The 14,035-nt window shown below is 44.4% G+C and overlaps 1 protein-coding gene and 2 non-coding genes across 3 annotated transcripts in view; all 3 read right to left on the bottom strand.

Annotated features, from left to right (window-relative positions):
• Nucleotides 1–14,035, bottom strand: part of man2b2 (mannosidase, alpha, class 2B, member 2) — a 63,663-nt gene that overhangs the window by 23,818 nt on the left and 25,810 nt on the right. Inside the window, exons 10-13 of the mRNA XM_078210291.1 lie at nucleotides 11,140–11,267; nucleotides 9,226–9,515; nucleotides 7,429–7,620; nucleotides 5,078–5,336 (exon numbers count right to left, since the gene is read on the bottom strand). Coding sequence (XP_078066417.1) covers nucleotides 5,078–5,336; nucleotides 7,429–7,620; nucleotides 9,226–9,515; nucleotides 11,140–11,267 — 869 coding nt within the window. The remainder of the gene's footprint in view (nucleotides 1–5,077; nucleotides 5,337–7,428; nucleotides 7,621–9,225; nucleotides 9,516–11,139; nucleotides 11,268–14,035) is intronic.
• LOC144501568 (U2 spliceosomal RNA) lies at nucleotides 8,696–8,882 on the bottom strand. The gene has a single exon (XR_013499155.1). It is a non-coding gene; the product is annotated as a U2 spliceosomal RNA (small nuclear RNA).
• On the bottom strand, nucleotides 12,976–13,159 carry LOC144501475 (U2 spliceosomal RNA). The gene has a single exon (XR_013499116.1). It is a non-coding gene; the product is annotated as a U2 spliceosomal RNA (small nuclear RNA).

Genomic DNA, 14,035 nt, shown 5'->3' with positions numbered 1-14,035 from the left:
TAAAATGGCCAGAAACACAGTCAGAATCATTGGAAATGGCTAGAATTCAATTACAAATGAAACAGCCTGAACATGAAAATAATTAAAGCAGCTTGAATTCGAAATAAAGGGAAGAGGAACAAAGAACAATACAGCACAGGAACAGGCCCTTCGGCCCTCCAAGCCCGCGCCGCTCCCTGGTCCAAACTAGACTATTCTTTTGTATCCCTCCATTCCCACTCCGTTCATATGGCTGTCTAGATAAGTCTTAAACGTTCCCAGTGTGTCCGCCTCCACCACCTTGCCTGGCAGCGCATTCCAGGCCCCCACCACCCTCTGTGTAAAATATGTCCGTCTGATATCTGTGTTAAACCTCCCCCCCCTTCACCTTGAACCTATGACCCCTCGTGAACGTCACCACCGACCTGGGGAAAAGCTTCCCACCGTTCACCCTATCTATGCCTTTCATAATTTTATACACCTCTATTAAGTCTCCCCTCATCCTCCGTCTTTCCAGGGAGAACAACCCCAGTTTACCCAATCTCTCCTCATAACTAAGCCCTTCCATACCAGGCAACATCCTGGTAAACCTTCTCTGTACTCTCTCCAAAGCCTCCACGTCCTTCTGGTAGTGTGGCGACCAGAACTGGACGCAGTATTCCAGATGCGGCCGAACCAACGTTCTATACATCTGCAACATCAGACCCCAACTTTTATACTCTATGCCCCATCCTATAAAGGCAAGCATGCCATATGCCTTCTTCACCACCTTCTCCACCTGTGACGTCACTTTCAAGGATCTGTGGACTTGCACACCCAGGTCCCTCTGCGTATCTACACCCTTTATGGTTCTGCCAATTATCATATAGCTCCTCCCTACATTATTTCTACCAAAATGCATCACTTCGCATTTATCAGGATTGAACTCCATCTGCCATTTCTTTGCCCAAATTTCCAGCCTATCTATATCCTTCTGTAGCTTCTGAAAATGCTCCTCACTATCTGCAAGTCCTGCCAATTTTGTGTCGTCCGCAAACTTACTGATCACCCCAGTTACACCTTCTTCCAGATCATTTATATAAATCACAAACGGCAGAGGTCCCAATACAGAGCCCTGCGGAACACCACTAGTCACAGGCCTCCAGCCGGAAAAAGACCCTTCCACTACCACCCTCTGTCTTCTGTGACCAAGCCAGTTCTCCACCCATCTTGCCACCTCCCCCTTTATCCCATGAGATCCAACCTTTTTCACCAGCCTACCATGAGGGACTTTGTCAAACGCTTTACTAAAGTCCATATAGACGACATCCACGGCCCTTCCCTCGTCAATCATTTTGGTCACTTCTTCAAACAACTCCACCAGGTTAGTGAGGCATGACCTCCCTCTCACAAAACCATGCTGACTATCGTTAATGAGTTTATTCCTTTCTAAATGCGCATACATCCTATCTCTAAGAATCTTCTCCAACAACTTCCCCACCGCGGACGTCAAGCTCACCGGCCTATAATTACCCGGGTTATCCTTCCTACCCTTCTTAAATAACGGGACCACATTAGCTATCCTCCAATCCTCTGGGACCTCACCTGCGTCCAGTGACGAGACAAAGATTTGTGTCAGAGGCCCAGCGATTTCATCTCTCGTCTCCCTGAGCAGCCTTGGATAGATTCCATCAGGCCCTGGGGATTTGTCAGTCTTTAAATTCTCTAACAAACCTAACACTTCCTCCTTTGTAATGGAGATTTTCTCCAACGGTTCAACACTCCCCTCCGAGACACTCCCAGTCAACACATCCCTCTCCTTTGTGAATACCGACGCAAAGTATTCATTTAGGATCTCCCCTACTTCTTTGGGCTCCAAGCATAATTCCCCACTTTTGTCCCTGAGAGGTCCAATTTTTTCCCTGACAACCCTTTTGTTCCTAACGTATGAATAAAACGCCTTGGGATTCTCCTTAATCCTGTCTGCCAAGAACCTTTCGTGACCCCTTTTTGCTCTTCTAATTCCCCGTTTGAGTTCTTTCCTACTTTCTTTGTACTCCTCCAGAGCTCCCTCCGTTTTTAGCTGCCTGGACCTACCATACGCCTCTCTTTTCTTTTTGACCAGTCCCTCAATTTCCCTGGTTATCCACGGTTCTCGAATCCTACCCTTCCTATCCTTCTTTTTAACAGGCACATGCCTGTCCTGTAGCCCTAACAACTGTTCCTTAAAAGACTCCCACATGCCAGATGTGGATTTACCTTCAAACAGCCTCTCCCAATCAAGAGCTGCCAATTTCTGCCTAATCCCACTAAAGTTAGCCTTCCCCCAATCCAACACCTTACCCTTGGGACACCACTCATCCTTTTCCATCACTATCCTAAAGCTAACAGAATTGTGGTCACTATTTGCCACATGTTCCCCTACCGAAACTTTGAAGACCTGACCGGGCTCATTCCCCAGTACGAGGTCCAGTATAGCCCCCTCTCTAGTCGGGCTATCTACATATTGTTCCAAAGAACCCTCCTGTACGCATTTTACAAATTCCTCCCCATTCAGAGTCCCTGCTCTCAGCGATTTCCAGTCTATACCAGGGAAATTGAAGTCTCCCACTACAACAACCCTATTTTTCTTGCACCTATCCAGTATCTCCTGACATATCCGTTCTTCCACTTCCCTTGGGCTGTTGGGGGGCCTGTAGTACACCCCCAACATAGTGACTGCGCCCTTCCTGTTTCTAAGCTCCACCCAGAGTGACTCGTTACACGACCCCTCTGAATTGTCCTCCCTCTGCACCGCTGTAATATGCTCTCCAACTAATACTGCTACTCCCCCACCTCTTTTGGCCCCTCCTCTGTCTCGCCTAAAACACTTGTACCCCGGAATATTCAGCTGCCAGTCCTGTCCCTCTTTCAACCAAGTCTCTGTCACCGCAACCACATCAAAATTCCTCGTGAGCATTAAGGCCCTAAGTTCATCTGTCTTACCTGCTACGCTCCTTGCATTGAAGTATAAGCACTCCAGACCTCCAGGCCCAGTGAGGTCATCCTCCCCCAGAGTGCTCTTCTTCTTTGCCAGCCTTGTCCCAGCCCCAAGCTCGTCCCCAGCCTCTACACTTGTAGTCCTAATATTTTGATCCCCTCCCCCCTGCCATACTAGTTTAAACCCCTCCGAACTGCACAGGCAAAACTCCCAGCCAGGATATTCGTGCCCTTCCAACTTAGTTGTGACCCGTCCTTCTTGTACAGGTGCCATCCTCTCCTGAAAACTTCCCATTGATCTAGGAAAATGAAGCCCTCCCTCCTGGACCAGTCCTTTAGCCAAGCATTCAATTTTACTAACTCCCTATTCTTAGCCTCACTGGCACGAGGCATTGGGAGCAGCCCAGACATGGCTACCCTGGAGGCCCTACTTTTTAGCCTATTTCCCAACTCCCTGAATTGCTCTCGTAGGATCCCCCTGCTCTTCCTAGCTACGTCATTTGCACCAATGTGTACAATGACATCCGTTTCTTTATCTTCCCCTTTTAATATGCCTCCTATCCGCTCGGAGACATCCATGACCCCAGCACCAGGTAGGCAGACTACCATCCTGGAGTCCTTTTCGCACCCACAGAATCGCCGGTCCGTGCCTCTAACCGACGCATCCCCCACCACTATTGCTCTCCTAACCCCTCTCTTTCCTTTCCGGGCCACAGAGCCTGACTGTGTGCCAGTGACCTGGTCACTGTGGCTTACCCCTGGAGAGTCATCCTCCCCCACACTATCCAAAACAATATACTTGTTTTGGAGTGGGACAACCACAGGTGACCCCTCCTCTAATTGCTCACTCCCCTCCCCTCTCACACCTGTCGCTGAGCCCTTCCTATTATGAGAGACAGCCACTGGAGTACTCTCTGGTACGTTACCCTTCTGACCTTTACTCCTCCTAACTGTGACCCACGTGTCTTCCTCCCGATGCCCCGGTGTAACTAGTTGCCTATAACTCATGTCAATTATTCTCTCATGCTCCCTGACTAGACCAAGGTCAGCAATCTGCAGCTCCAGTTCCGTGACACGGTCCCTCAGGAGCTGCAGTTCCACGCACCTGGCACAAATGTGAACCTCTGGGAGGCTAGGTGTTTCCAGGAACTCCCACATCCCACACTGGAAGCACCGAACTGGCCTATCGCTCATAGCTACCCTTATCCGATACAGGTTTGGATAAAAATAACTTACCTTGCCTCGCCCTTTCAGCCTAAGCCCTGTGAGCCAAAGCCCTTAAAGCTCACACTCTGCTTCCCACACACTCTGCTGCCCGCTCCCGACGCTGCCCGCTGTATAGTGCGGCCGGCTTTTTATGTTCCAGTCGAACAAAGAGGTCGAAGCCCCCAGGTAACTGACTTTTATACTAAGAACTCAACCTACCAGAATCCCCTTCAGCTGACCTCACTTCCTTTAATTTAAAACCTTGAAAAAAGCCCGCGAAACAAACAAGGAATACAATTAAATAAATAAATCAGTACTTTGCTTACCCTCAGTACTCCTGCTAAGAATCTCTCCCTCAGTCCTATTCCAGTCGAACAAAGGAAGCGAAAGCAAAAGGAAGGGAGGAACAAAAAGCACAAGAAATGCAACTGCTTGAATTGCAGATTGTTCTTGCACCATAATACAAAAGACAGCCACATACAGGGAAAAGTGGGGGTTTCAGGTACTGGAACAGAGCATTGGTGATTTGTCTCATTAAAGTAAGATCATGAATAGGTGTAAATGGTTTCCTGGTAAAAGCAAGATAGATTCTCACCAACCTTAAGAAACGCAATGGTCTGCAACACAACTTGCAATTAGAGTGCCATCAACACTAGGATGGCATTTGCGTGAGGAGAAAGGCAAATGTCACATGGAGTAACAGAGGTGAATTATGAACATGACAATCTAAATAGTAACATTTGGAGAGAGGAAGAACCATAAAGGAGGGATAATACAATGAAACCCACAATGAATGAAGATATTATTTCATCTTCAGTACTTTCCCAAATGTCAGAAAGGATTTCTGCTGTAAGGTTCTAAAAGTAGCAAGAATTCAGACTCTCCTTTCCCCCCCATACCCTAAGTATAAGTGCAACATAAACAGTCTACCTACTCGAGCCAGAGTATTGTTGGTATGTAACTTGTACAGTCTCTTCATCATCTGGTAACCATTATTGTCTGTGTAAATGGTCCTGTCGGTTTTCAGATCTGTTGTCATCCTTAAGATCGCTTCCCTGTTCAGGTCCAGTGGTCCAACAGTATACTCCTGTTCAATTCTATTGCATAGCATTGACCCATCATACCCATTAGGTACACGATAGATCCTTGTGAATATCGCATATTGGTAATCTTTTGCACCAGCAGAAGTATTGCTGTTTAAAATAGATAAAAATCACTGGTGTTTAATAGTACATACAGCAGCTCGAGCTCCATTCCATTCTGAACAGATTTTTAATTGACTGCCACGAGAAAGTAGGAATTTACAAATATAGAAAAACCCATTTCCAATGAAACAAGGTACACCTAATACTACAATGAGTTTTTCCTCAGGTCTAAAAGATTGAGAGAGGTTTAAGTTTTGAAGTTAGCATCAGGGATGGGATCCTAAACAGGATGAGTGCTGAACACCACAAAATGACGACAGATTAATTAACTTTCCACTTACGTTTTACTGATGTAATAACAGTGGCCAAAATTTTCTAGCCCTTCCCACCAGCAACATCTTCCAGTCCTGCCAATGGTGACACTCTGCGGCATGTTCCCCGGCGACAGAGGGTACAGGGCATGCAAAAAACTGTAGACACTGGTCGGACTGGAAGATCCCACTGCAAACGGAGGTAGGCTGTCTCCGCCACCAGAAAATATGCGGTGGGGGCGGTGGGAGGGAATCTCGCCCATCCCGCCCAATGAGTCTGTTCGCACTCACTGTCAATGCAGTGGAAAGCTGACAGCAAATTATATGGTCACACGTGCTAAATATAAATATCCAGAAGCTGCTGTCAGAGATACCCTGATCTTCTACAGTGCATGCTGTTATAGTCCTCGTCAATAGAAGCAACACGGAAATCATTGGAATGGCCCGAATCTATATTTGTAGCTGGAAAAGTTTGGATTGACACATTTAGGAGTAGCATAATAAATTATCTTTAATGAGTAACTTCTTTGGTCTGAAAAATTAATTTTACAAATGTAGAGTTTCAGTCTCTGAGAAGAAAATTAATGTTGCAACATTTAAAAAGAATAATATTGGTGGAGTTCTGCCAAACCCCGACTGGCAGGTTTGATGGCCAGCACGGTGGGACAACATGGTGGGAAGGCCAGGAATCGGTTGCACGCCAGTGTGAATGTACAGTGGGATCTTTCGCTGGTGCTCTCAGTGAGGACATTTCAATCTGATTGTTGAAAAGCCTCAAAATTGCTTTTCCTGGTCAGAGATGCCAATTTTCCTGTAGAGGGCATCTGAAAGTCAGATAACTAAGGGCGAAATTTTGTGTTGCTTTTGGGGTGGGGGAGACCGCAAAATGCGGCGAGTGATTTAAATTCCATCCTGCGTCCCACCAAAGCCTATCCATCATCTACAAGACACAAGTCAGGAGTGTGATGGAATGCTCTCCACTTGCCTGGAGTAGTGCAGCTCCAACAACACTCAAGAAGCTCAACACCATCCAGAACAAACAGCCCATTTGGTTGGCACTTCAGTCAACAGCAGAGAGACTTACTCCCTCCATCATTCCTGCACAATGGCACCACCTGATGCTTTGCAACAACTCACCAAGGCTCCTTTAAAAGCACCTTCCAAACCAGCGACCGTTACCACCTAGAAGGACAGGGCAACAGACACAAGGGAAAATCGCTACCTGCAAGTTCTCCTCAAAGCCACACACCATCCTATCTTGGAAATGTATCACCGCTTCTTCAGTGTCACTGGGTCAAAATACCTGGAACGCCCTCCCTAACAGCATTTTGGGTACACTAACACTACGTAGTCTGCAACATTAGTTCAAGGAGGCTGTTCCCCACCACCTTCTCAAGGGCAATTAGGGATGTTGGCCTTGCCAGCAACATCTACATCGTGAACAAATTAAAGTTGGACCATCTTTCCCTTGGAACCCGAATATTGTGAGTTCAAAGCTGGAGTACAAGCTGACACTTCAGTGGAATTTTGAGATGAGTGTTATTGGAAATGTTCTCATTCAGATGAGATGTTTAACTAAGGCCAGTCTAGCTTCTCAGATGAATGTGAAAGATTATATGGTACTATATTTAAAGAAAATCAGCAGCGTTCTCTTAGCGTCCTGACCAATACTTAACCCCCCGAGAAAACGACATTAAAAAAAAGATTATTTATGTACAATGGCAAGTTTATTCTATCTTTCTCTTTTTGTTTTCATTTACAGTCACCCCAACCTTAATGAGAAATCAGTATATAAAGATTCTGAACATGTTACATTTGATGCACATTACCTGTAGAAGTACTGCCTTATTTCAGTTACTAGTTTTCCGGTAACTATTTCCATACCAATAGACTTTGACACCAGCATTGCTGAGCCACTCGGTGTGAATATGTAATTATCGGAGATTGGACCCTGTCTAATGTCTCCATTAACGTGGTACTCCAAAAACTCTTGGTTTATCTTGACAGCCTTCTGGGAGAATCTGGCATTTACAACAGAGAGCAGCTATTATTATGACAACAGGGTCATCGCATACAACAAAGATTTCCCAATGGCTCATGCTTTCTATCTCAAGGTTTCCAATCAATCCTCCATTCCACAAGAGCAAGGCACAAAGTGACAAGATTGATGTTGAGAATCAATGTTTACTGTGAATTAAAGATATATTTGATGGTGTTTACATCGGTCTCTCCAGTGAGAATCAAACTACATACCAAGCAGTTTCAGCATAGTCAGAAGAGGTCATAGTGGCAGTTTTGGTGTTAATTCCTTCTAAACAAGTAACTTGCTTTCCGCTATTTGTTTCTCTAGCAAATTCACATTAAATTAGTAAGGGAAAAGCATGCAAAAATATATGACTGTGACTCAGACTCTTTGTGCATTATTAGATGGGCTGATTAAGGTAAGGGGTAACTGAATTGTATAGGCCAGGAAGTCACTTGCTTAGTATTGACCCGTGCCGAGTCTCAGCCAGGCCAGCAGTAAAAGGCAGTGAAATCGTGGAGAATAGGTCCCCCAGGTAAGATTCTGGAGCACTGCCACATGAAGGAATCCACACCTCCACAAAAAGGAGAGCACGGAGAAAGCTGACATTAAAAAATGGAACAAAAAAAATCATAACTGGATAATGAGTCACAATTATTGTTGAGACATGTGAGGCTTTCAAAAACGCATCATGGAAAGAGGTTTTGCATCGTGCAAGTGCAGTTGTATTGCAAAAGTTATTCCCGACATAGAATGCAAGCTATTAATTGTGCAGTAGTTCTACCCTATTCAACTTCACGGCACTGTGGCACAGTGGTTAGCACTGCTGCCTCACAGCGCCAGGGACCCAGGTTCGATTCCTGGCTTGGGTCACCGTCTGTGTGGAGTTTGCACATCCTGTCTGTGTGGTTTCCTCCGGGTGCTCCAGTTTCCTCCCACAGTCCAAAAGATGCGCAGGTTTTTTTTTGTTTTTATTCCAATTCAATCAAATCAAGTCCAATTCAGAGTCTCAACAAGTTGAGACATTCCCGATCCAAGCTGACAAGACAGGGCTCTCACCTCCTGTCTTGCGCTTGATCTACATGATCCAAGCTGATTGGAGTAGGCATAGCTCCTCCTCCAAGGCTTGATCTCATTTGCATCTTCGCCAAAAGGCCAAGATGCCGCTTTTAAAAATAGCTTCAAATGAAGCTAATGACTTCAACCAAGCACAGCATGTTGATACTACATTTGATCTTAGCCAAAAGGCTGAGAAGCAAAGATGCGCAGGTCAGGTGAATTGGCCATGCTAAATTCTTCCTCAGTGTACCTGAACAGGCGCCAGAATGTGGTGACTTGGGGATTCATTGCCGTGTTAACGTGAGCCTACTTGTGACTAATAAATAAACTTAATTTTCACAAGCTAGGTTTACATGTTTAAAAGAAGCCCATATTAACCATCTTCAATAGGGATCTAGGGGTGAACCTTTTTAAGAAGTTCCCTTACCAAATCACATTCTACATTATGTTGCTATTCTAAAGCTTGCTGAAATTTAAACAAAGCAAGCTGGAGTTTTTGTTCTCAAGCTCGGTTTATAAATGAGCCATTTACCTTGGTTCTCACCTGTCAGTGATGCTGTACAGTAGGTTAGTGTCCTCATTCAGCATCAATAAATAGCAGTCATTCATCAATGGAAGTAGTCTGTGCCCCGGATTCTTCCATTCGCTGGCTGGCTTCCTGTCAAATGTAATCACTCTCCCTCTATACGAGGCAGGATTGTTTGAGCACTGGTCGTCTAGTTCCTTGGTGCAAGTTGATTTTTTATTTTTTACGAGGTACCTACTGTAGCCGAGTGCATTTAATCTTACAAGGACATATAGGTCAAAAGTGCTGTTAGAAGCAGATTTCTGGATCTGCAACAGAAAATGAAAATTATTATTTCACCATGCACATTGAACATAAGGACATTTAATTTAAAGAAACTGAACTAGAAAATCATTCAGTAATTTACCACAAGGTTTTTTTAAACAATAGAAGCTAAAAGTATATATATGTATAATATATATGCCGAGGGGATTTAGTTTTTGTAATTTCTCTCTCCTATTCAAGATGCTTGATTTTATCAACTCTGGTTCCGAGAGAGCACCGTGGCACACTGGTTAGCACTGCTGCCTCACAGCGTCAGGGACCCGGGTTCGATTCCCGGCAGGGTCACTGACTGTGTGGAGTTTGCACATTCTCCCCGTGTCAGCGTGGGTTTCCTCCGGGTGCTCCGGTTTCCTCCCATAGTCCAAAGATGTGCGGGTTAGTTGGATTGGCCATGCTAAATTGCCCCTTCGTGTCAGGGGGACTAGCTGGGGTAAATGCATGGGGTTATGGGGATAAGGCCTGGGTGGGATTGTGGTCGGTGCAGACTCGATGGGCCGAATGGCCTCCTTGTGCACTGCAAGATTCTATGCTTCTATGGAATAAACAGCATATTCCCAGGGTAGCTCCATATGTGCTATACTCAGCTTCCAGGAAACGCCAAGGACCACTGGGTATGAATCACCCTTCCAATTTTCCTTTCTACATACTCAGCTTTGCTCAGCTCTGATTGGAGCAGAAACAAAGCACGGCTTAGAAATTGGGCCGCGAACATTTTGGGGCGGGGGAGATAAATGTCGTTCCCGTGGTGGAGGCTCTCCAGTACTGGGCTTCATTTCAATGGTGCACATGAAGCATCATCAAGACTGCAAAGAGGACTCAGCTGAGTATTCTTGGGGTTGGGCCAAGAAACAGGTTCTGGGTCAGGGGTGGCAAGGCTTGGTGGGGGGAATGACTGGGATCGTTGATGCTGATCAAGTCCATTAGCATGTGGCTGGGAGGAGAATTCCTTCTCCTCATGGCTCAACATTCAGGTAAATCGTTCTTTTGCTGCCGTCTTGGTTTCCGAGTGCATCCAATTAGGGCAAACGAATTTTGCAGGAGCGAGCTTCAAACAAGCTTTCGGCCCCTAATTTAATTATGCAGACTGTTCAATGTCCACTTCAGGCACGGGTCATGGACACCTTGTTTGTCCTTACCCAATGTGGCAGACACACTTCCAGAGGGCAATGCGCTCAAGCACCCTGTCCCCATTTTGATGCCTTAATAGTCAGGGCATTGGGCAAAAATAGACCAACCAAGGAAACTAAAGCCACATCCAGAAAGTTATTGTGCAAAATTTACTAGATTTTTGACCAGAGTGGAAACTAGTTTCTGAATTAAACATTCGAGTTGGAAGAGTGTGGTTTAGTGAACAGTTAACATCCTGCAGTCGACCTTTAATTCGATCAATTGGCCACTCGCCACCTGTAAGCAGGAAGGCCCACTGTCTCCCTTATCCAATATCTGGGAAAATGGCCTGAGGACGGGATGAAGCAGGCATACCAACCAACAGCTCCAATTTACACCAGGGTCTAAACATTCAACCCATGGACTCTGCATAGTCATTCAAGCTATTTAAATGCATTAATTTGTCAATATTTTCAACGCAATTAAACACAAGTCAGATACCTGCGATGGCACAACATTGCCTGCATCGTCATGAACATTGACGGCTGAATAAGCAACAGAGATGTTAATAACTGTCGTTATGTTCCATCCAAGAGGGTTGTACACGGTTATCTGTAAAGAGCCATCCTCTTTCGAAGAGACAAAAAAGCAGAAACAGTTTGACATTCGAGAGAAGTGTGAACATAGACATGGACAGAAGTGCTGTACCGATTTACAGAAACTATCAAAAGAAATGCAAGAAAATTACAAAGCTATGTTTAAAATTGGCCCCATCCCCAATGAAAAGTATGGAGCCAGTCATCCTAAATTACAATGAGTAGCAGGCTGAATTTATTACTGTAAATCCATTTGAGTAAAAACTGACAATAATATTTGTGCTGAGCATTCAAAGATGTACTCCTAAAGTAAAACTTAACGATAGAGTGGCACAGTGGTGAGCATTGCTGCCTCACAGCGCCAGGGACCCAGATTCTAGTCCAGCCTTGGGTCACTGTCTGTGTGTGGAGTTTGCACATTCTCCCCGTGTCTGCATGGATTTCCTTTGGGTGCTCCGCTTTCTTACCACAGTCCAAAATGTGCGGGTTAGGTTGATTGGCCCTGGTAAATTGCCCCTTAGTGTCAGGGAGATCAGCAAGGTAAATTCATTGGGGTCACGGAAATAGTGCCTGGGTGTGATTGTTATCAGTGCAGGCTTGATGGGCCGAATGGCCTCTTTCTGCACTGTAGGGATTCTATGAATATGCTTTGCTGACACAAGAGGTAAATAAACAATGCCTCAAAACCTCATTTAATAAGCCGCTAAAAGATTTCTATAGACTAGTTCAAATAAAAATAGGAAATTCTCTGAAACATGCAATTGGGCTGTCAACACCATTGGAGAGAGAAGAGAAAACAGGTTAATGTTTTGAGCTCCTTTCCTGTACCACACCCTCTCCTCTTCAGAGCTTTTTAAGAATCTTGCTCAAAACACCAACCTATCGTTCCTCTTCAATAAAGCTGCTGATTGACTTGCTGGATGCTTTCAAACTTTCGAGCATTTGTGGCTTATTTTTTGTTTAGATTTCCATGAACTAGATTTATTCCTCTCAGAGAGCTGTTACCCATTGCAAGGGTCATGTCAAAATTTGAACACTGTGCGCCAAAAAAAAGTATAATAGCTTCCTCTAAACAGGGCAATCTATGGAAGTACTCTTGTATGAATTAATAACTTGAAACGTGCATTTTATCTTAAAACCATGCAATTAAAATACTCCTTTTTAGTTTACTTTACGCTTGTGTCTGTACATGCATCCACAAAAAATTCTTCGGTACTTAATTGGAATCACTTTTACTTTTGTGACATTTAATGTTTACTTTTCATCAAATTGGCTTCCTTAAATCCCCGTGAAGTCCTTTTAGTTTATTCTAAAATATGGTCAACAAGGCTGCAAATTGCAGACTTTTCCACAATAATTTTATTCACTACAGTTGTTTCCAACGGTTGGCTGATTTGAACAAGATTTGCATGAATTTTGTTGCATCGCACCAAGATTCAGACATAAACATGCAACCAATTGGAACTTCTGTGAATCTACCACAAGATCTTAAAATCTTATCTACAATTGCTCTGAAGGGCAACTTCTTGTCAAGCAACCTTTTTTTTTGCAAAATAGTCAAAATCTACATTGAGATGCAGATTTGCAAGTACACGGTCTCTCCTGTAAATTCTATTTGCTAATCATTTTTATTTAGTTATATCCAAAGTCCAGTTCAAAGTGTCGACCAGTGAGACATTACAGATCCAAGCTGACAAGACAGGCTGCCCTCTTCCCGTCTTGGGTTCGATCTACATGATCCAAGCTGATAGGAGCAGGTGTTGCACCTGCCCTAGTGCTTGATCTCATTTGCATCTTAGCCAAAAAGCCTCGATGCCATTTTAAAAAAATTGCTTCAAATGCAGCCACAGTATAACCTCACTGACTTTTATCAAGTGCGGGATCAAAAACTACACTTGATCTTAGCCAAAAGGCTGAGAAGCGATCATTACCAAAGTTGCTGATACCTATGCTGTTACTACGTCAAGGGATCAAAGCATGCTTTCGCCTTATAACCTGGAATCTGTGTCTTCAGACAAGGGTTTCTGTGGAATAAGGATTATCAATGTGGACAGTGTAAATGAGAGGAGAGAGTTGTTGACAAGGCTCTGAACTGGGAATGGAGGGAAGATAAAGAAATAAGTAACATTAAAACTGTTTGACAATAAAACAAGGCTATAACCAGGTTTAGTAAGACAGAATGCCATCACATACCCACTTACGCTCAGAATCGCCCTATGAGTGCAAACGAGGAAATCATTGCAATTTATGACACAACCTTTCACTACTTTTCAATAGTTGGTGAAAAGTTTATTATACATTGACTAATCTATTTTTGCCTATTGTGCCAATTAATTTGAATAAAAATTAATGACAGCACGGTGGCACAGTGGTTAGCATTGCTGACTCACAGCTCCAGGGACCCGGTCAATTCCGGCCTAGGGCAACTGTCTGTGTGGAGTTTGCACATTCTCCCCATGTCTGCGTGGGCTTCCTCCGGGTGCTCCAGTTTCCTCCCACTGTCCAAAGATGTGCAGGTTAAGTGATTGGCCATGCTAAATTGCACCTCGGTGTCCCAAGATGTGTAGGTTAGATGGGATTAGCCATGGTAAATGTGTGGACTTAGAGATAGGGCAGAAGAGAGGAGAGAGCCATTGCAGACTTGTTGGGCCAAATGGCCTCACCTGCACTGTAAGAGTTCTATTGTATGGTGACTGCTTTTATTGTCAACTTGCTTAGCTTACCTGTTATGCCCAGTCAACACTGAACACTGTATATAACATTCAAGAACACTTTGCAACTTATTCAAGAAAATATCTGTA

This window comes from Mustelus asterias, chromosome 1 (assembly GCF_964213995.1).
Source record: "Mustelus asterias chromosome 1, sMusAst1.hap1.1, whole genome shotgun sequence".
Classification (NCBI taxonomy): Eukaryota; Metazoa; Chordata; class Chondrichthyes; order Carcharhiniformes; family Triakidae; genus Mustelus; species Mustelus asterias.
Note: the sequence above shows the minus strand (reverse complement) of the source record. Positions and strands in the feature narration are given on the sequence as shown.